The following is a 21826-nucleotide window of genomic DNA, read 5'->3' on the forward strand; positions in this document are numbered from 1 at the left end:
TATATCATCAAACAAAGAGTATCAGCTCAGAGGAGCGATTTAATGCCTTTCTCTAGTTTATCGAGTATACACGGCACCTCTTCCCTCTAACCTAACCAAATCTCCTACAGAAAGAGCCCTTAATTCTTTCTATTTAAAAATATCAGTGCATTTGGGGGACAGGCTAGCTACTTGTTGCTATAAGAAAGACCCGGCAGCTAAAACGTTGCTTTGACGCCCTATGCGCCAGTAATGGTTCTAAAGGATCTTTAAATGTATATTTATACACTTTTTTCGCATTTGTGTTGCTTTTCCAGTACTTCATAGTTCTAAATTAAAAAAAAGCAACTTCTACACGCTTTATGCGTCTAATGAACTTAAAAAAAAACTATCTACTCTTTATTATATTTCAAAGCCAAGTCCCTTTATTCGATGATAAAATTAATTCAACGTGAACCAAAATCCATTTTCAATTCTTCACTAGCTTCATGCGACAGCGATATGATTATCATAAACAAATTTTTAATGGTGCCACCAAGCGGACTAGTTCGTTATCATCATTTTAACAATTTGTTCCTGAACTGTAGGTTATTGTAAAAAAAAAAAACTAAGTCTCGTGAAATGACGGCATTATCTAGACATTATTAACACAAAATAATCATGGTTTAAATAATGGACTGGACTCGGGTCTTTTATTTCATCGCATCCTTGAGATACAATCCCAGTAAAACATCACCATTTTCTGTCTTGGTTTAAAATTTTTTTTACACTGACATGGCCCTTTTGATTTACCCCAGTTGGAAGGAGGCTGTCAACCCTGGCTTGGTTAGTTTTGTCCAGCAAATGAATAAAAAGATAATCAAATCCTACTCTACGAGAATGTTAAACAAAAATTTAAGAAAAAAACGGAATTCCAGCCAGGGACCCCCTGCCCTATTTCCAAAATCCTGTATACACCACTATACACAAACGGCTTACCTGAGAATTGGTATCGTTCAGTGTAGAGACTAGAAGTGGTAAAATAAATTTTTGAGTCAGGTGCCCTAAATGCTCTTTTGACTCGCTGAAAAACATCGATAGATGTGGCATTTGCTCTACCATACAGTAGCGGACAAGGTATTCTAAAAAAGAAGAGAAAGGAGTCAATTACAATTCACAAAAACTAAGTTAAAGATCTAGCCAAGAGAAATAGAGAAAACAAAAAAAAATATTTAAAAGAACAAGATGGAAGGATAACTTCCAATAGCGCCATAGCTAAAGCACCTTAGTCATTATTTTCATATTCCCCACACGCAAGATAGGCGAGTAAGCGTAAAATTACTAAACGACTCCACGTCAGGGTATGGCTAAAGCTTTAATTGTGTTGCGTGGCAATACTATTTCTTTTTCGTGATCAGCGTACCTTGGTAGCGTAAGACATGCAAATTGGAAATTTTTCCAGAATGTGAATCGTCGAACGATAAGAAAAGTTCCTCTGAAATTTTTAATGTCCACTAATTAAAAGAAAACGAGAAAAAGTCTACTAGTTAGTATAACTAGAAGACAAAAGGAAACTGTCCTAGCTCCAAAAGCAAATTTCTTGGGAAAACTGTGCAAAGTAAGAACTGATGTCTTTTGAAGATCCAGACCCAACATGACCTCAGAAGTGGAGGGAATGAGGAGGGATCTCTTTATTGTTCTCATTAGGATGCATAGCGACAGGTTTTTGAATCCTGACAGTTTGTCAGAAGTAAGGGCAAGCAACTTAGCTCTTCCTTTGGGGATTCATACACATTCTAAAAATTCTTGGGGGAGGGAGCTAAACTCTTATTACCGAGACATCTACCGCAATAGTTTGTTGGAACTTAGATACCTTGTTGATAAATAAAAGCTAACGCCCTATAATTCTGTTTACGGATAAAATCCTGGTCCAGCCTTTCTAAGGGGGGGGGGAGTGGACAGGGATGGAACCTCAAATCCTTGTCATCGAGACATCTAGCAGAACCGTACCAAAACTTTAACCAAATTCGGTCATAAGTGAGAATAAGTGTCCAAGTACGCTATTTTGCGGGGTCCTTATCCATTTTGGGGTTCCGTTTCACTAGTTAACTGTGAGGTGACAGAATCACTTGATTCTTTTCACCATGACACTTACCAGAACGGGTTGTCGGAACCCAGCCGAACTTGATAGGAAGTATGGCTTTTGGGAATCTGTACCTGAAAAAAAACTAACATGGGGGGGGGGATCCATAGAATCAGCGCTTTTACGAGAAGGGATTGTGAAATATTAGGAAAACTAGATGAGAAGTAAGAGATAATGCCCTAAACATGTATTTGCTGGACCAAGGTCCCTGTTCGAACTTTGTTAAGAGGGAGAACAGACCCTGACTGACCTGAACAAAAGTCAGTTAGAAATAATACTTGACCTGTTGCTTCTACGGGGCTATACAAAACTCAGTAGAAGAAACCGCTAACGCCCTAGCTGTACCTTTCTATTTATTATCATGGTCTTTCTTTGCTAGGTAAATATCTTTGCTGGATCAGACCTCTGTGCGGAAGGGCTATATATTCATCTTCTCCACGCCCATAAACGTGAGTATTAGGTCGCAATTAAATTTGACTGGAAAATAGCAGTTAGGATATTTCGCGTGTTTTTATAGGGTTCGAGTTAAATTCGATATGCATTGGCACTTCTTTTGCTCCAAATCTGTAACCCATGGCTCACAGATGCACAACATTATATCTTACGACCTTGGCACCAGAGATAGTTCTGTTTTATAATGAAGACCGGCAGAAAATATTCTTTCATTATTTTTCATATTGAATATGCAATATTTTTAAGGCTATTAGACATTTATGTCATCGTCAACTTGTGGCTTGGAAAAAAGACCGTAAAATAACTGCGGTCGGTCCTAAAGAAAAATAACTGGACAAACAGTCCAGAAACAACTTAATAAAATCATTAAAAACACAAGAACTCCAAAGGCCGCTTTTGCCTAATCTCTTAATTTTATGCGCAAAAAAGGAGGAATGATCCCATTTCTTATTTTCCGCTTCGAAATAGAATAAAGAACTACAGTTTAACTTTCGACCAACTGACAAGAAAACATTCTACAGTTTTTAATTTATTATAATAATAAATATATCCGAACGAGACACAAAGCAGTCATGGAACTTGCTTTTTTGAGTATCACGTTTAAATGCAAGCTTCGACTTTTTCTATCGTAAAACTTTCTTATGATGAAGTGGTTTTATTTGCTAATATACGGAAGGCTATGAAAAATCTGAAAAATTAAAATGCCTTTATTTGGCCAATAATCCGTGGTGAGATAATCTTACAGCAGGTATGTTGCACGCTTCTTTTTTCGTTCATTCGGCCTAGTTGGTTGTTATCTCATAGTAATTAGACGCAATACATCAGTAACTTTTAAATCAAATTCCTTCTCTGATAAGAACAAGGAATAATAATTCCTTGCACGTCTGCTATAGATACAGAAGAAAAACACTGACAAAACTACAGGTATTTCCAAAACGTCTCTAATCAAAGTTAATCCCAAGGAATTAACTATTAATGCCTGAAGAATTAACTTGAGTGCCAAATGGTTAAAGAATTCATTTTAATTGTTTATCAATTAAAATGGCAAAGAATTAGCTATAACAAAAAAGTACTAATTATCGTCAACGCTTTTCTGCCATATTTCAAAGGGTTGGTTAGCTAATGATCGATCCAGACAAGTAATTTCTAAGACTACATCGTTTTTCCATTTATAAGACGTAGAGGTACGGAAGATGAGTCTTTGGGACCGTACTCCCTCCTTCCAGAATCGGCATGTTTTCATAAAATTGAATAAAAAAACAAGTTTTTTTAACTGAAAGTAAGGAACGACGTCAAAACCTAAAACGAACATAAATTATTCCGTATATGAAAGGGGCTGCCCCCTCCTCAATGCCTCGCTCTTTACGCTAAATTTTTTTATTGTTTTAAAAAAATAGAGTTGTGAGAAAGTCAAACTTTAGCGTAAAGATCGAGGATATTAATTTACTTTTATTTGTTTAAATGGCTTTGTCAAACTTGTTTCATTTTATTTAGGAACGTTTTTATTAGTAATAAATATACGTAACTTACGAATACATAACGAACTTCTATATTCATATATTTTTGATATGTATATTAGGGGGTTCGCCCCCTAGTCAATACCTCGCTCTTTAAGGTATTAAATTAAAAAAAAAATGTTTTTTAAACTGAAAGTAAGGAGCGACATTAAAACTTAAAACGAACAGAAATTATTCCGTATATGAAAGGAGCTGTCCCCTCCTCATCGCCTTGCTCTTTACGCTAAAGTTTTTATTGTTTTAAAAAGTAAAGTTGTGAGACAGAGTCAAACTTTTGCGTAAAGAGCGAGGCGTTGAGGAGGGGACAGCCCTTTCATATACGGAATAATTTCTTTTCGTTTTAAGTTTTAATGTCGCTCCTTACTTTCAGTTTAAAAAGCTTGTTTTTTTATTTAATTTCTGATCGTTTTTTAGTTAATACAGCTTTTATTTTGGCTCACCGTCATTGAATAAGCAAACAAAATTTGCATAAAAATTTTACTTTTTTTGCTAAATGACAGTCTCTAAATTAGGTTCTGACGTAATTTACAAATTAACTTACGTGACCCTAGTCAATACCTTGCTCTTTAAGCTTAAGTTCGAATTTTGTTCCAATTCTTTAAAAATGACCCCTTAATCACAAAGGCCGTTAATTAGAATAAATAGCTCTTATGAAAGTACTAAAAAATCTTTGGCTTAAAGAGCGAGGCATTGACTAGAAGGTGAACCCAATCATATAGCTAATATTTTTTGTTCGTTTTAAGTTTTGATGTTGCTACTTACTTTCAGTTGAAAAACTTCTTTTTTTATATTTAATTTCTGATTTTTGTTTTAAATAATGATGGGAAATCCGGCGCCTCCTTCATAGCCATATCCCTTTCCCCATGAAAACTTCCTTCATGAAAAGGTCCTCCCATATAACCCATCCCCACCCTCCACTACCATAAAAAATTCACCCTGAAAACTACTGTATACTTCCCAATAACCAATACTATATGTTAACATTGGGTAAAGTTCATAACTTTCAGCCCTCCCCCTGGGGGCTTCGAGGGATTAAGTCATCCTAAAAGACATAGTTATAATACTTTCGACCGTGCTGAACAAAATGGCTATCTCAAAATTTTTATCGGGTGACTTTGGGAAAAACATGAGCGTGGGAGGGGGCCTAGTTGCCCTCCATTTTTTTGGTCACTTAAATGTGAATCACTTAAGCCCTCCCACGATATTCTAGGACCACTGGGTCTATACGATCACCCCTGGAAAAAAATAAAATAAACACGCATCTGTGATCTTTCTTCTGGCAAAAAATGGAAAATTCCACATTTTTGTAGATAGGAGCTTGAAACATCTACAGTAGGGTTCTCTGATACGCTGAATATAATGGTTTGATTTTCATTAAGGTTCTATAACTTTTAGGGTGTCTTTCTCCCTTTTTTCGAAAACCAGCCAAATTTTCTCAGGCGCTTAACTTTTGATGAGCAGGACTAAAATTAATTAAACTTATACATTTGAAATCAGAATTAAATTCTGATTCTTTTGATGTATCTATTGGTATCAAAATTCCGTTTTTTAGAGTTTCGGTTACTATTGAGCCGGGTCGCTCCTTACTTGAAAGTTCGAATTTAGTTCCAATTCTTTAAAAATGACCCCTTAATCACAAAGGCCGTTATTTAGAATAAATAGCTCTTATGAAAGTACTAAAAAAAGTTTAGCGTAAAGACCGAGGTATTGACCAGGGGGCGGACCCAATCATATATGTAATAATTTCTGTTCGTTTTTAAGTTTCGATGTTGCTGCTTACTTTCACTTGAAAAAGTAGTTTTTTGTATATTTAATTTCTTATGTTTTTTTAACTAATACTGGAAAATCCAGCACCCCCTTCTTAGCAATGTCCCTTCCCCCATGAAAACTTCCTTCGTGGAAAGGTCCTCCCACTTAACCCCCGAACCACCCAACCCCCACTACCAGAAAAATCCCCCCTGAAAACGTCTGTATACTTCCCAATAACCATTACTATATGTCAACATTGGGTAAAGTTCATAACTTTCAGCCCTCCCCCCGGGGACTCCGGGGGACTAAGTCATCCTAAAAGACATAGTTATCATATTTTCGACCATGCTGAACAAAATCTCAAAATTTTGATCGGGTTACTTTGGGAAAAAATGAGCGTGGGGGGACCTAATTGTCCTCCATATTTTTCTTGGTCACTTAAAAAGGACACTAGAACTTTTAATTTCCGTTCGAATTAGACCTCCCACGATATTCTAGGACCACTGGGTCGATACGATCACCCCTGGGAAAAAAACAAAAAACAAATAAACATGCATCCGTGATTTTTCTTATGGCAAAAAAAATACAAAATTCCACATTTTTGTAGGTAGGAGCTTGAAACTTCACAGTTGGGTTCTCTGATACGCTGAATATGATGGTTTAGCAGGACTAAACTTGATGAAACTTATATATATTTGAAATCAGCGTTAAAATTTGATTCTTTTTATTTATCTATTGGTATCAAAATCCCGTTTTCTAGAGTTTCGGTTACAATTGAGTCGGGTTGCTCCTTACTTACAGTTCGTTACCAGGAACTGTTTGATTTCTCATATTTTTTCATTTAGTTCGCCATTTTCCGAATCTCTGCTCCTCTCATTTAAGACGCTACAGTCCCTTGGTAATAAAGCCCTGCGTAGATACCAGGACTATAATCATTTTCTTCTAAAACATACAAGCTTCATTTGAAGGCTATTGATTTCGCCAGAAGAATACAGCCCAATAAACCACAGATCGCAAGGAAGTCTTGAACATAAACGAAATTAAATTAACACTAAGAAATATGATTAAAAGAACAATATTCATTGTCTTCTATGACATCCAAGCCCACTGATGTGGCGGTCGACAATCCAATCAACATGACTAACAGTTTCGATAACGTAACAGTATTAAACTGTTGTGAAAAAGAGAGCATTAAAAAAGACAAAAATAAGCTTCGCAGGGGTAAAATTTCTTTTGATTGAGCACAAGCGCATTGTTTGCACAAGGGCACGCGCCAAATGACAAGCAGATGTGCGCAGGAATTCTAAATTGCATACTATAGATAGAACTCCTGCCGTCTGTCGCGTGTTTCCACGACAACCTGGATGCAAGATGTTCTCACTGGGGAAATGCTTACGGCTTCAAGTTAGGTTTTCCTCTCCAAAGCCCCTTTCAACTGCAATGAAGTTTGAAACACCTGGCGAGGGAAGGCATTGAGGTATTGGCTACTCCTAAGAAACATGCTAAGTGAAAGGAAGTTCATAACATTACTGAACTAAGTGTAAGGTTTCGTTAAATCGGCGCAAATAAATGGAGGGAGCAATATCAATATACATAAATTAAGTGGCCTTGGCAGCCAGCAAACACTGCTAGGTTCCTAATACTGCAAATCAAGCTGAAGTAAACAATTACTCCATCAACTGAGTCAATCGATAAAGTAACATCTGCATCGAGATGCAGCTGCTAGCAGGGCAAAAATATTTTTTGACTGAATCCACAAGCTGCTCAAAATAATATGGACAACGCCAAACACAAAAGTAAATTTTGTATTGCTCAATGCCAAGTGCATTAGATGTGTATATGCTAAAACCTCAAGCAATCTCAACTACAATTTAATCGGTCTATCGCTCACAGTCCCAGACGTACAGAAAAAGGAAAAATTACGTGGGCCAAAGTGTAACTAAGATCCATACTTAATATTTTCCAACAATTAGCCATTCAAGCCAGAAAACTGGACAATTAAGGTATAGTCCTAGTTAAGTCATTTCATTGAGGTTTAGACAGAACCATACATGATTCTCAACACTCTTTTATCGGTTGGTGGCATTTAAGAAATCGAGAAGCCTTTTTTTTTACTAATCACTTCAAGAAATACTACAATAATTTTCTGTGCAACATAGCAACTTAAACAAAATTTGACACTTATTTAGTTACCGGACAACACGCAAGAATTGTATTGCGAACATCAGAGATCAGATAACCAGTTAGTCTCCAATGTATAGTGGTTTCCGCTGCCTTGTGAGGTATTGCTCACTCTGTGAAAAATATTTAAACTTTAGTTTAAATAGGTTAGGTTACGTTACGGTTAGTTAAGGTTAGGTTACGTATTTAATATATGCTATGCTTTACCCCCCCCCCCGCTCCCTAATGTGCAAATACATAGCCCAAATTTGTTTCTAAGCTATTATAGTTTTATCATACTCTGTTCTATTTCATTAGCATTAACCAAACTTCACTTCTCGCGTGTTTTCCGGTAACTAAATAATTACCCAAAACTTCTGGAAACTAGATTATCCTTAGCTATGCAAGGAATCAGTTTTGATTTTGAACGGTCCGATTATGCATTTCAGTAGCCAAAGCGCGAAACAAAAAAAAACTCTTCTGATAGAAGAACAATTCGTCATTTAGAACGAATATTCCCACTTATATGTGACATGACCCATTAAGATAGACCCAAAGCTCACTTAATTTTCATTTTACGTAAAATTCTTTAACCATATTAATAAGTTTTCCAATTATTCCATTTCTCAGCGGAATTTGTTGACCTAAATCCTCCCTCAAAGCCAACGACCCTGTAAGAGGGGGATAGTATGACACACAAACAGGAAACAATCAATATTACACAACCTATTCAGTCGACCTACAGATCTATAAATATGGCCAAATTTTAAATAGCTTTTGCTTTGTTTACATGATCTGCAAAAATGGTCAGGGATTTAGCACATTTGATGAGAGAAAACTTTTAAAAGTAAACTTGACCTGTCCAAAATCAATAGTATTCGAGCATTCCTTGTCTGCTTAAAGATGCTTAAGCCGTATTGAGATGCGTTTAATAGTGTAGTTGAATGGGTCCAGGTTCGTTCATTCACAAATAATTGAGCGAAGAAACTCCTTGGAGGAATAAATTTTGAGGAACTTCTGACAACAAAAAAATTATATTTTCATGGGATTACATTCAGTTCTTGACAAGAGGGAGAAATTAGCTTGCGACTAAGATTATTGCAAGGATTTAATATTCACATGGGAAAGTGGGTATATCCTAGTGTGTTGAACGGAAGTTAATAATGAATGAAGAAATGAAGATTCGTTATCATATTATTCTGGCTGAATTTGTATTTGGGGCTTGAATTGTACGTCCCCACCCCAACCCCCATTAACACGAAATTAGCACAATCAAGTAACAAAAATGTTTACTAATTATAACAATGGCAATAATGTTTTAAAAAAAGAAAAGGCATCAAGATTAGAGGAAACGTAATGAAAATTGAGTAAAGGAAAATGGCAGCAACAAAGTGGATTTGCTTACTTTTCTAATTAAATAAAATTGGTACTTGTCGGTTATTAGTAACACATTCAAGAATTATGCTTAGGTTACATCTCCTCAGAAACCCAGTTTCATAGCTACAAAAACTAGTGACGGATGATACAATGCATTGGACTTGGGCAGAATGCATTGGACTTGTATAATGTGGACAATATATTATGCACATTAGGGGGGGGGGGGGGTTACGTTACGTTGGTTTAGGTTTCCATAATTTCGTTTCTGAAGTCTTACTTTCAACATGTTTTGTTATATTTCATTAGGATTAACCTAACTTCACTTCTCGGGTGTGTTTCTAATAACCGACGAGTGTCATAGTATTATCTAAAAAGAAACTACTTTAATTCAATATCTGCTAAGCATATTGTCAAACTGAGAAATTGAACTAGTTTATCTTGCAAGGAGTGCAATAAAAAGAGTTACAAACGTTTTTACGTTCCTTTTTTCATTTCCTAAGTTTGTCCTTTTCTACTAAGCAGTAGATTCACCATGGTTAAGAATTGGTTTTTATAGGGAAAAGTTTACTTTTATGCATGTAATTTAGTTTTTAAAAGGTTACATTGATTTCAGCACTGATCACTCAATGACTACAGGAAAGAAATGAAGAGAAATCCTTTGGGATGGGAGGTGGGCTGAAATACGAAGTTTTGGAAATTCCCATTTAACTACAAATAGTCTACAATTGTAGACTTATTATTAAGGTACAAGCCAAATTGATAGTACACATTGCTAAAACAAGTGCGATTCCCAAAGAGATTATGAAGCGAAAAAGGTGCAAATCCAGGTCCATATACTAACCTAGACCTTCCATACCAGGTCTTATTAATTATAAGACCAAAATTGATTCCCAGTTTTGAAAATATAATATCCGTTATAGAATAATCCCAAGCAAAACGTCAAATAAAAAGTTTAAAAGAGCCAGGTAACATCCTAACAGCAATTTACGGCCCAGTTCTAGACATAAATTCTAATCCCCCTAAAAGTTCTTAAGGTATTATGCACCTATAATGGTTAAAAGTTTTATATTTTTGGTAAAATAAAAACAAAATAACTAAATAATCAAAAAAGAAAACAGTTTTGAAACGTTTGCAAACAAACTCCGGTCATTGGTTAAGTTGGCAAAAGAGGCGGAGTCACTCTAACTTGACAGGCGGACGAATCAACATCGTCGAAATCTTAGAAAGTTTGCCAAAAATACAAAATTGCGTAGATGATCTCTTATTGTGGTAAAGTCGTTGAAAGGATTGTTCCGCCATTTTAAAGGGCAAAAAGAGGATAAGGGACAAATTTTTGCAGAGTAGAATTAGTTGCCAATTTTAGAACAAGATGGGGGAGGATAAAACTAAAATAGATTAAATTGACTTTGAAATTACGTAGTTGTTCCAATATTGCAGATAAGTCGTTGAAATGCCTGCTCTGACACGTTAAAGAAAAAAGAGGATAAAAGAAAGACTTCACTGAAGCAGGGTTTGAAGCTAATCTTTAAACACAAGGTGAATACAAAAGGGGAACACAAAAATCAAAATGAGAAAAAATTGAAACCCATCATACCAGAGATGGCCCCATATTGAGATGATTTCACTAAAAGAATTGTTCCACCATTTAAAAAAAGAAAAAGTAGGAAAAGAGGATGTGAAGAATTTTAGCGAAGAAGAATTAGTCTCTTTCCCTACCTTTCTTACTCATGTTGATACTATGGCCAGACTATCAACTCAGGCGAGTCCGTTAATAACAGTAGTAATATACACATGTACTATATTTTACAAGATTTATCATTCATAAAATAAACCAGTTACTTCCCTTGCAATGAGGGAGCTAAATGCGACAAATGGGAACTATGATATAACTGAGAGGACTATTAGACAATTTAACGGATAGAAAGGATCGGAAAGAAAAATCAAAATGAGAAATTTTGCACGGAAGATAGCCACAACAATACCAATCGACATGTAGGAACTAGTATCACGTAGAAAAAAAAAATAAAATAAAATGAAATTTAAGTTTATACAAGGCTGTGTCTACTTATTTACTATTTGCGGGGTTTCAGGATACGACTTGAGTAAAACGCCCCCCCCCCCAGAGCAGTTGTATTAAAGGTGCAACATTCGTAAGTGCCCTTGGAACGGAGGACTTGGAATTGTTATACCCTCAACAACGTTAAATTCTTGGCTTATTTTGTAACTTATTATATTTTAAACATTCATACTTATTATATTGAGAAAATGTCAAGGAAATCCATTTTCCTTCTTAAAACGAAATCCCCTAAACTGAGCTACATTCTGACAAGAAAAAAAAATGGTTCATGTATCCTCCCCCACCTTACATAACATAAGCTAAGTAAATTGTGTTTCCATCTCGTTCTTCTTTCAGTGAGATAAACCATGGTATACGAGATAGCCTGTCAATTATGTAGCTTTAGACAAAACGAAATGACAAAGGATTATTTCTGACAAGAAACGAACCAGAGTAACGAAACGACAATTTTTTTTTCTAACATTAGTCTTCCAAAAATTGGAGTCAAAAGTCAATTACCAATGAGTAACCAACCACACCTGGAGAGATGGAAATACTTGCGCCAGTGCTATCATTTGCATAATACGCAAGAGGCCAAATCACCGTTGGCATCCTAGGAACTTCAACATTTCCTCGTGGCAACCAATGAGGAACGAAACACATTGGGAAAAAGAAGGTCTATTTTTATTCATCCATCTAGAAGACAAGGAACCAGATCGAAATGACACATCCAACCAGGGTCTCGGAGATAATCATTATCTCACCTACTTATTTCCCTTGTCAGTGGGATTTCGGTTCCTGTACCAATCCAAGACGCGATTACTTGAATCATCTTTTTAATTTGCATCATTTTCTGGACGTGACTTACAAAAATATATGAGAGGCAATTGCCCGATTTTCCTCTGGAAGTTGTAATTATACTAAATAAAGAAGAATGAACGACTTAGTGACGTTTAATTGTTGGAACCTCGACGAAAAAAAACGGACTAAGATCAGTGCAATTAAATTCAGTCTTTACTATAAAACTTGTTTATATACAATATGGCATATAGTGCAACAGAATAAGAACACTACTACTACCACTACTAACACCTCACTGAAAAACCAAGCAGCAAGAGGATAACACAGCTGTACAAGCTCCTTCTCCACCCTAGCCTATTCAAAACTTCACTCTTTATCCTCCCCCTTATGAATTTCCAATTTTCTTTAAATTCTTTCTTTATGGCCTCTTCTCAACACATTCGAAGATGACCTACTTTTTGCTTGGCCTCACATGGATGGCCAAAAGAACACTTTTTGGCAATCTGTCATCCTCCATCCGTAAAACATGTACATATCCATCTCAACCCCTCTTTCATTACAGCCCTAGAAAGTGGAATAGAACCACATTTTTAATACAGCTTGTTCTTTGACATACGCTCAGTCATAGTCACTCTTTTTACGAAAAATGGATCAATCTATTGGCAATCCTCGCCTCGCCAATCTTCAACATTAAACTTGCACCACCCTCCTCGGTTCCTCGAGTGAAAAAGTAATTAATACTTAACTACTCTCTGCACCAAAAACCAACAGGGAAACTAAAAATTATTTAATATATTATCGTTACGTGTCTCACTCAACAGAGCCAGAGCCCTAGGGACACCGGATTCCACGGAAGAGGGATAGTCTAGAAAACTTTAAAAAAAACTTATTTAAATATTGAACCTTACATGTTATTTATTAGAAGGAATTAACTACTTGAATGACAGCCCTAATATGCTGTAAGGTGTGAACCGATGGTAGCCATCTAATTTATATCTTGAAGTACAATTAGATGAAAAACAAATATTATCACGTATTTACCTATTTTTCTAAGGCATTACTGTTTTAGATCGTTTTGGATGAAAAATAAACTGGACGACGTTTCCCCTTTAGCTTTAACCAATATTCATCCCCATCACCGGTCTAGAATAGTACACTTGACCAAGTTTACAACTAGCCTACAGGGTGCTTTCACACCAAGCTACAGATGGACGATTAAATGGACAAGTTCCTTTTTTTCATTTCTAGAAGCCATTGCAAATAAACAAAATGCCTATAATTTCAGGCAAAGGGTAAACACAGCTACGACAAGTCATCTTAAATGATTAGAAATCAATAAATAAAGGCAAGTTCTAGTGATTTTTACTTCTTCATACGTTCTATTGATGTCGCATTCTGTTTATATTAGAAAAAAAGAGATAATGACTCATAAAGCTTGACATTTCTTTAGACGGAATTTCTTTCAGGGCCAAAATCGATTAAGTCCATGAGGAAACAGCAGTCAATTAAAACAAAATATACGAGGTTAATTGCTAGTTTTAAAGTCGATGTATTTTATATGAAGAAACTGTTACTTTTCGGAATGGGCAAGGACAAATTGGCTTCTTGATAAAGTATTTAGCAGTATACATCCTTCTTTTTCTTTCTGGAGATTACTCAGTTTTTATGGAATCCTAACCATAGAACAGTAGCCCCAACCTAGTAAAGAGCAGACCAGAGGTCACAATAGGCAAAATTTGAAAAAGAGTTTCAAGAAACTGTCTAGTGACAAATATTTCCCAGGTAACAATATTTTACAAATAGCATTTTTCACTTATATTCAACAAAACAGTTTTTTTATTACGAGAACAATAATTTGAATATTTCTAAAAAGCCTGAACGCATCCAACTGAAATAACAAATACGCCCTTGAAATTATCCCTGTCGAAAACCCTTGACTGAAGGTTTACAGTGTACCAGCTTGAATAACAAGGAAAACCACATTTCTACATCGCTAGCACAGATTTCTCTTTCTTATTACCCCAGGGTTGGCCAAGCGAGTTCAAACCTTCTGACATTAACGAGATAAAAATGGTAAGTAGAATTATTCGGGAAGGCGCCAGGACATCGACACGTCCGGACCACTACCGTCAAGACATCGACAAAATCCGTCACAACATCGAAAAAGAAATCCGTCAGAACATCGAGAGTCATAACATCGACACGTCATGACATCGATAGTCCCAATCGCTACCCATCAGAACATCGACAGTCACAATCACTACCCCTGAGAACGTCGACAGTCATAACATCGACACGTCAGTTCATCGACAGTCACAATCGCTACACGTCAGAACGTCGACAGTCATAACATTGATATGTCATAACATCAATTTTTTTTCATAACGAAAATCCGTCAGAACGACTAGCCGTCAGAACGTCGACAGTTATAACATCGACACGTCATAACATCTAAAAAATTTAAACTTTAGTTTTTTGGGGTTTTGGGGGGGGACGGTACCTGGGTTAGGTTTGGTTTCGTATTTAATATATGCTCTGCTTTACCCCCCCCCCCCTGATGCGCTAATATATAGCCGATATTTGTTTCTAAACTATTAAATACTTATTACAATTATATAAACTTATAAATTTTTTGCATAACGAACATCCATCAGAACCAATAACCGTCAGAATGTCGACAGTCACAACATCGACAGGTCATAACATCTAAAAAAAATTTAGACGTTATGACATGTCGATGTCCTGACGTGTCGATGTTATGACTGTCGATGTCCTGACGTGTCGATGTTCTGACGGATTTCCCTTGTCGACGAAATGACGTTTAGTACTTGTGACGGTTAGATGAAATGGTAGCATCCCGAATTAATCGAATAGATGACGCACATAAGCTCAACAATTTCCTTAAATGACATAATGCTGTTTAAAGTACGGATCAAGTTCTACACCGTAAGCGTTACAATTACGCCGTCGATCTGAAGACTGGGCGTAAACTAAATGGAGTTAATTAATATATAGTTACTTCGGACAAGCATAAAAAGAACCTTAAAAGAACATTACGATAGAACTTATTACTCCACAGTAAATATTTTAAACTGCTGCTTTTCCTAAAATTTGCTCGATATTTATCCCAACAAAATGTAATTTCGTCCTATCTAAATATTTATTCATGGGTTTTTAAGCCGTTATATATTAACAGGTAAGGTTGCAAAAATTTATTTCATGAAAGGGGCAATTTAATCAAAATATGAAAAGAAACGGGATCTTTAAGAAAAATGTAGGATATTAAGGAACTTTAACTCATACCATTTTAAGGACAGGCTACAGTTCTCATTATACACACGCATATATGGAACTATTGACATCAATCTATTTGATTGAATATTGCTCATATATCGAAACATTTCTTATATTATCGGGAGTTTCTTTTGGATTAGGTGCCACTGATGAAGGCTCAGCACAGCCTAACCACAATATTCAATTTTTTATTATTATTATTATTATTTCCTCTGATTTAGACAACACGTCTAAACGAGGGCAGGTTCATTGGGTCAAGGACTATCCGAAAAGAGGGGTTTCAATTTCAATAAGAGAGGATGCTGGCTTATTATAAAAATAGTAAAAACATTGAAAAAAAACTACTGCGCATGGTGTTCAACATTATGACTATTTTGGTATACGCAAGAATTGGGGCTACAGGAAAGGTTACCAAATTCTTCTGAAGGTCTTAGATGTTTGCTTGAGAGAGACAACTCGTCCTGTATAACAGCCATAAACCTGCTCATGAATTTTCAAATGTAAAGATTACTATCGCCAAATTCCATTCAAGACAAATACTTAAATTACATTATAATTCCTCCATTCGCGTTTACGTCACACAAGACAACAAACTATTTAAAAAGTAAAAAAAAAAACACATATACACACACACTAAGCAACCCGCTCAAAACCATTTGCCTTCTAGGCCTGGCTTAAACACAAAGAGGCATTTAAATGCGTAGTCACTTTGGTAAAACGTAATGGTATTTATTTTCATTTTGGATCAAAAATATACCACATGTCTAAGACAAGAATCGTCAGTTAAAGCACAATATCGCACCAAAATTGCAATAAACACAGTTAAATTGAAAGGCACTATTCACGTTGTTTGCACCCTTCGTTTATAAAAGAGGCTTAACAAAAGCAGAGTTACAACGGGCAGGTTTATCTAAAGTACAGAGTCGTGAACAGCCACGACGAACGTAGCACAACACCTTCGTGCGTAATACATGCACATCGAGATGTACATTTACGACTTCGAAGTTTGTTACTAGATCAATGGAAGATAAAAAAAAGCTATTAAAATAAATTACAATTGTCCAGTTAGGAGAATTCCACTTCAATTTTGGCGCGAGTAAGTGGGGACCTCCTGTACTATAATCTATCTGAATAGGGGAAATCCTGTACTCTAATCAATCTGAATAGGGAGGTGCTCTCCTTTTGGAAAGAAAGGATCGCGTTCAACCCTCTATGTGACAATTTATGTTTATTGAAACAAACAATTTAACAATGTGTATTTAATATCTGGACGAAACAAGAAAATCCAACGTGAAGTTAGTGTAAGCAGTGATGACCTCCTGAATAAGAGCTTTGATGAAGGTGCTATCCTTGTATGCATACTAGATACATTGAAACAAGTAGCTTTATGAACGAGAACAACATTGCAGTGGCTAAGGTAGAAACTGAGGTTAGTAGCTATTCTCGTATTAAATCACAGTTGATTTTTTTTGTTCACAGTTGAAACTTTGGAAGAATAAGAAGATAAGTCTGCGAACCAAGATTAGAGTATTGGAAGCTACAGTGATGAGTGGTCAACTATGTTTCTGAAACGTGGGCGCCTCGGAAGACCGGGGACTTGTTAGATGTTTTCCAGAGGAATAGTCTCTGGAATGTTTTGGGTACTTCTTTAGCTCGCTGTATTTCAAACGGAAAGCTGTACAAAAAATATGGCTCTATCCCGCTTTCTAGGGCTATAATGAGAGAAAGGCTGAGATGGATAGGACACGTTTTGCAGACGAAGAATGACAGATTGCCAATGATTGTCCTTTTCGGCCATCCGTCTAGGGCCAAACGAAAAACGGGTCGTCCCTGAATGAATTAAATAAAAAAACAAGTTTTTTTTAACTGAAAGTAAGGAGCAACATTAAACTTAAAACGAACAGAAATTATTCCGTATATGAAAGGGGCTGTCCCCTCCTCAACGCCTCGCTCTTTACGCTAAAGTTTTTTTGTTTTAAAAATAGAGTTGTGAGAAATAGTCTAACTTTAGCGTAAAGAGCGGGGTGTTGAGGAGGGGACAGCCCCTTTCATATACGGAATAATTTCTGTTCGTTTTAAGTTTTTATGTTGCTCCTTACATTCAGTTAAAAAAAACTTGTTTTTTTTATTTAATTTTTGAACGTTTTTGAATTAATGGAGGTTTTGATTTTGGCTCACCGTACATCAATTATTAAAAAAAATATAAAAAAAGGACAGCCCCTTTTATATACGGAATAATTTCTGTTCGTTTTAAGTTTTGATGTTGCTCCTTACTTTCAGTTGAAAAAAACTTTTTTTATTTAATTTCTGATCGTTTTTTTTTAATTATGCTAGGAAATCCGGCGCCCCCTTCATAGCAATGTCCCTTCCCCCATGAAAACTTCCTCCACATAAAGATCTTACCACATAAACCCCAACCCCTCCCCCACTACCAGACAAAGACCCCCATTGAAAACGTCTGTATACTTCCCAATAACCAATACTATATGTAAACATTGGGTATAAGTTCGTAACTTTGTGCGCTGCCCCCCCCCCCGTGACTTTGGGGGATTAAGTCATCCTAAAAGACATATTTATTATATGTTCGACCATGCTGAACAAAATAGCTATCTTAGAATTTTGATCGGGTGACTTTGGGAAAAAGGAGCGTGGGAGGGGCCTACTTGCCCTCCATTTTTTTTGTCACTTAAAAAGGGCACTAGAATTTTTAATTTCAGTTTGAATGAGCCCTCCCACGATATTCTAGGACCACTGGGTCGATACGATCACCCCTGGAAAAAAACAAAAACAAAAAACAAATAAACACACCCGTGATCTTTCTGGCAAAAAATACAAAATTCCACATTTTTGCAGATGGGAGCTTGAAACCTCTACAGTAGGGTTCTCTGATACGCTGAATCTGATGGTGTGATTTTCATTAAGGTTCTATAGCTTTTAGGGGGCGTTTTCCCCTTTTATCGAAAATCAGCCATATTTTCTCAGGCGCGTGACTTTTGATGGGTAGGACTAAACTTGATGAAACTTATATATTTGAAACCAGCATTAAGATCTGATTTTCTTGATGCATCTGTTGGTTCAAAATCCCGTTTTTTAGAGTTTCGGTTACTATTGAGCCGGTCGCTCCTTACTTACAGTTAGTTACCACGAACTGTTGGATTGGGAAGAGGTCGTGAGAGATGATTTAAAGCAAATTGGAACTTCATCGGAGCGTGTAAAGAGGAAAGCTGCGAATGATTGGAATAGAGGAAGAGCTTATGCAGTTGTGTTGGCATCAGGTGGCTTGGTTCTGCAGTGAGTTGTAGTAGTAGTACTATGATCTCCCCTTGTCTCATAAAAAAAGAAGTTCGTGGTAAGGCTTGTGTTCCGGGTGAAACATACAATTTTGTGACAAGATTAAAGCTATAACTTACACCGAGAGGAAAAGATACTTATATCATTGGATTCATTAACTTTGGATATATTTGAGCCCGAATTATGATAGGCTATTATTAACTTTTTTAAAAGAATGATCCCAACTTGCAAGAAAAGGAGGAAACTACCTATTTTTTACTTTTTTTCAAATCTAAAAAAAAATTACAAAGTAAATTTCAATAAATTAAATTCAGTAAATGGACAAGGCAGAGTCTCAGCTATCGAACAATATCAAAATTCCCACCTTATATTGAAACATTAATATGGCAGGACAGCAGAAAAATAAAATACAAAACTTGCAGAATGAATATAAACCTTAAAGAAAATTAGAACTAGCCAGGGATATGTTAGAGCAATACATTCAGGTAAAATTTATTTTTTTTTCTAAGCAATTCAAAAAAAAAATAGCCTTTTTCGTTATATATATTGGACTCATGACCAATAGAAAACAAATAACTGGAACATTTTCTCAATGGTTCTTGTTCTCTCATTCTTTTATCAAATTTGTTCTCCTTCTTGTGCGTTCACTGTTCTTTTCCTTCTTTACTCTTGATGTAAATTTACACATTTGTTCAAAATCTGTGCTTTATGGGGTTAATACTTATGTATGAATGAAAGGTAATTATTTCCTACTATTAATAAATAATGGGATTAAAAGGAAATGAATAGAAACAAAAAACAAACAAAAATATAGACGAACTATTATTGCGTGCATAGCATGAAGCGTAAATGCAAATCATAAAAATGTTGCAATATCACTAAGGTTAGATGAAAACATTCTATTTGGATGGGGGGGGGGGGTGACTTTGTTAATTTCAGAAGACATTTTTAGATCCATTTGTCTCAATATCCATCGTTTTTCTATAAAATTGCTTCGCAGGATTCTTAGACACTGCTCGGGGGAATGAATTCGTCCCCCCTTCCTCGAGTTACTTTGTCTCAGGGGTGGTTTTAGGGGAAGGACAGTGAGAGCCCTTACCCGGGCAAAGAAATTTTAGGGGTGCAAAATTTTAAAGGAATAATCTAACGGTTATAGTCAGTTTGTTTTTGAAATTTCATTTTTATTAAGGCACAGTTAAGGGAAGAAATAACTAATAAAATATTACTTAAATAATAAAATATAAATAAACAAGTCAAACAATAATTAAAACAATTGATTAATTAATGATAGTTAAATAATTTAAATAGAAAACTAAAAATATTTAGACAGTAAACTATTAATTAATAAATTGAAAATAATTCAATTAATAAATGATAATTCCATTTAAATTTGGCCTGAAAATCTTGGGAGACAGGGGATGGGGGGAGGCACTAATCAAGGTTTTGCCTCGGGCGCAACAGAGGCGAGAACTGCCACTTCTTTGTCTTAAAGAATAGATCAAAGTTCGAATCAAATCTTAAATAAAACTAAAGAAGGCGTTTAAAATATATAGAAGGAATGATTTAATAATCGCAAAAAATAAATAATTTTTATACAGCTTCATTTTCAAGTAAAGGCCATGAAAAATGCTTAAGATCCACACTTCACACGCGCAGGCAAGTGCGTAGTAGGAAAGTAGTATTTACTTTTTTCAGATCATCAATTTAGTTGGCAAGGCATGGGAAGTAGGGAGCCCTATTAATAGACGCACAAGCAAAACAAAACATTACAACGAAACGTTAGAAGGGATGTATCACACAAGGAAAGTAATAGTAGTAAGAAAGAGTGCCAATTTTCAGGAAGGGCGGGGGTGTTCAGCGTTTAGCTGCATTGACTCTTTTGTTAATCCTGTGCATCAGGCTATTAATCGAATTTCCCTAGCAAAGTTGAATATAGCGATTTTGTTTGGATGCATGTTTTACATTTCATTTTTTCCATATCGACCTTAAAAGCTATTAAATAAAAAAAAACAAGTTTTTTTAACTGAAAGTAAGGAACAACGTTAAAACTTAAAACGAACAGAAATTATTCTGTATATGAAAGGGGCTGTCCCCTCCTCAGCGCCTCGCTCTTTACGCTAAAGTTTTTTATTGTTTAAAAAAATAAGAGCTGTGAGAAAGTCAAACTTTAGCGTAAAGAGCGAGGCGTTGAGGAGGGGACAGCCCCTTTCATATACGGAATAATTTTTGTTCGTTTTAAGTTTTAACGTTATTCCTTACTATCAGTTAACAAAAAACTTGTTTTTTTTATTTAATTTTTGAACGTTTTTGAATTAATGCAGGTTTTGATTTTGGCTCCCCGTACATGAATAATTAAAACAAAAGTTGCATATTAATTTTATTTTTATTTGGTTAAATGGCTTTCTTGAAACTTGTTTAATTTTATTTACGAACGTTTTTATTACTAATAAATATACGCAACTTACGAATTAACTTACGTAACGAACTTCTATATTCATATATTTTTAATACGTATATTAGGGGGCTCGCCCCCTAGTCAATAACTCGCTCTTTAAGCTAAAGTTTGAATTTTGGTCCAATTCTTTAAAAATTCTTAATCACAAAGGCTGTTATTTAGAATAAATAGCTCTTATGAAATTACTAAAAATCTTTGGCTTAAAGAGCGAGGTATTGATCAGGGGGTGAACCCAATCATACACGTAATATTTTCTGTTCGTTTTAAGCTTTGATGTTACTCCTTATTTTCAGCTGGAAAACTTATTTTTTTTTATATATAATTTCTTATCTTTATTTAAATAATGCTGGGAAATCCGGCGCCCCCTTCATAGCAATGTCTCTTCTCCCATGAAAACTTCCTTCATGGTAAGATCCTCCCACATAACCCCCGACCCACCCACCCCCCACTACCAGAAAAACTCCCCTCCGAAAACGTCTGTATACTTCCCAATAACCAATACTATATGTTAACATTGGGTAAAGTTCATAACTTTCAGCCCTCCCCCCGGGGACTTCGGGAGATTAAGTCAT

The 21826-nt window shown here is 35.8% G+C and overlaps 1 protein-coding gene across 1 annotated transcript in view; it reads right to left on the minus strand.

Annotated features, from left to right (window-relative positions):
- LOC148946006 (serine/threonine-protein phosphatase 4 regulatory subunit 1-like) overlaps window positions 1-21826 on the minus strand; it is a 127590-nt gene that overhangs the window by 58423 nt on the left and 47341 nt on the right. Inside the window, exon 4 of the mRNA XM_089097575.1 lies at window positions 958-1100. Within this exon, the coding sequence (XP_088953701.1) occupies window positions 958-1100 (143 nt within the window). The remainder of the gene's footprint in view (window positions 1-957; window positions 1101-21826) is intronic.

This window comes from Artemia sp. Qi Xiang Cuo, chromosome 12, assembly GCF_049724085.1.
Source record: "Artemia sp. Qi Xiang Cuo chromosome 12, ASM4972408v1, whole genome shotgun sequence".
Taxonomy (NCBI): Eukaryota; Metazoa; Arthropoda; class Branchiopoda; order Anostraca; family Artemiidae; genus Artemia; species Artemia sp. Qi Xiang Cuo.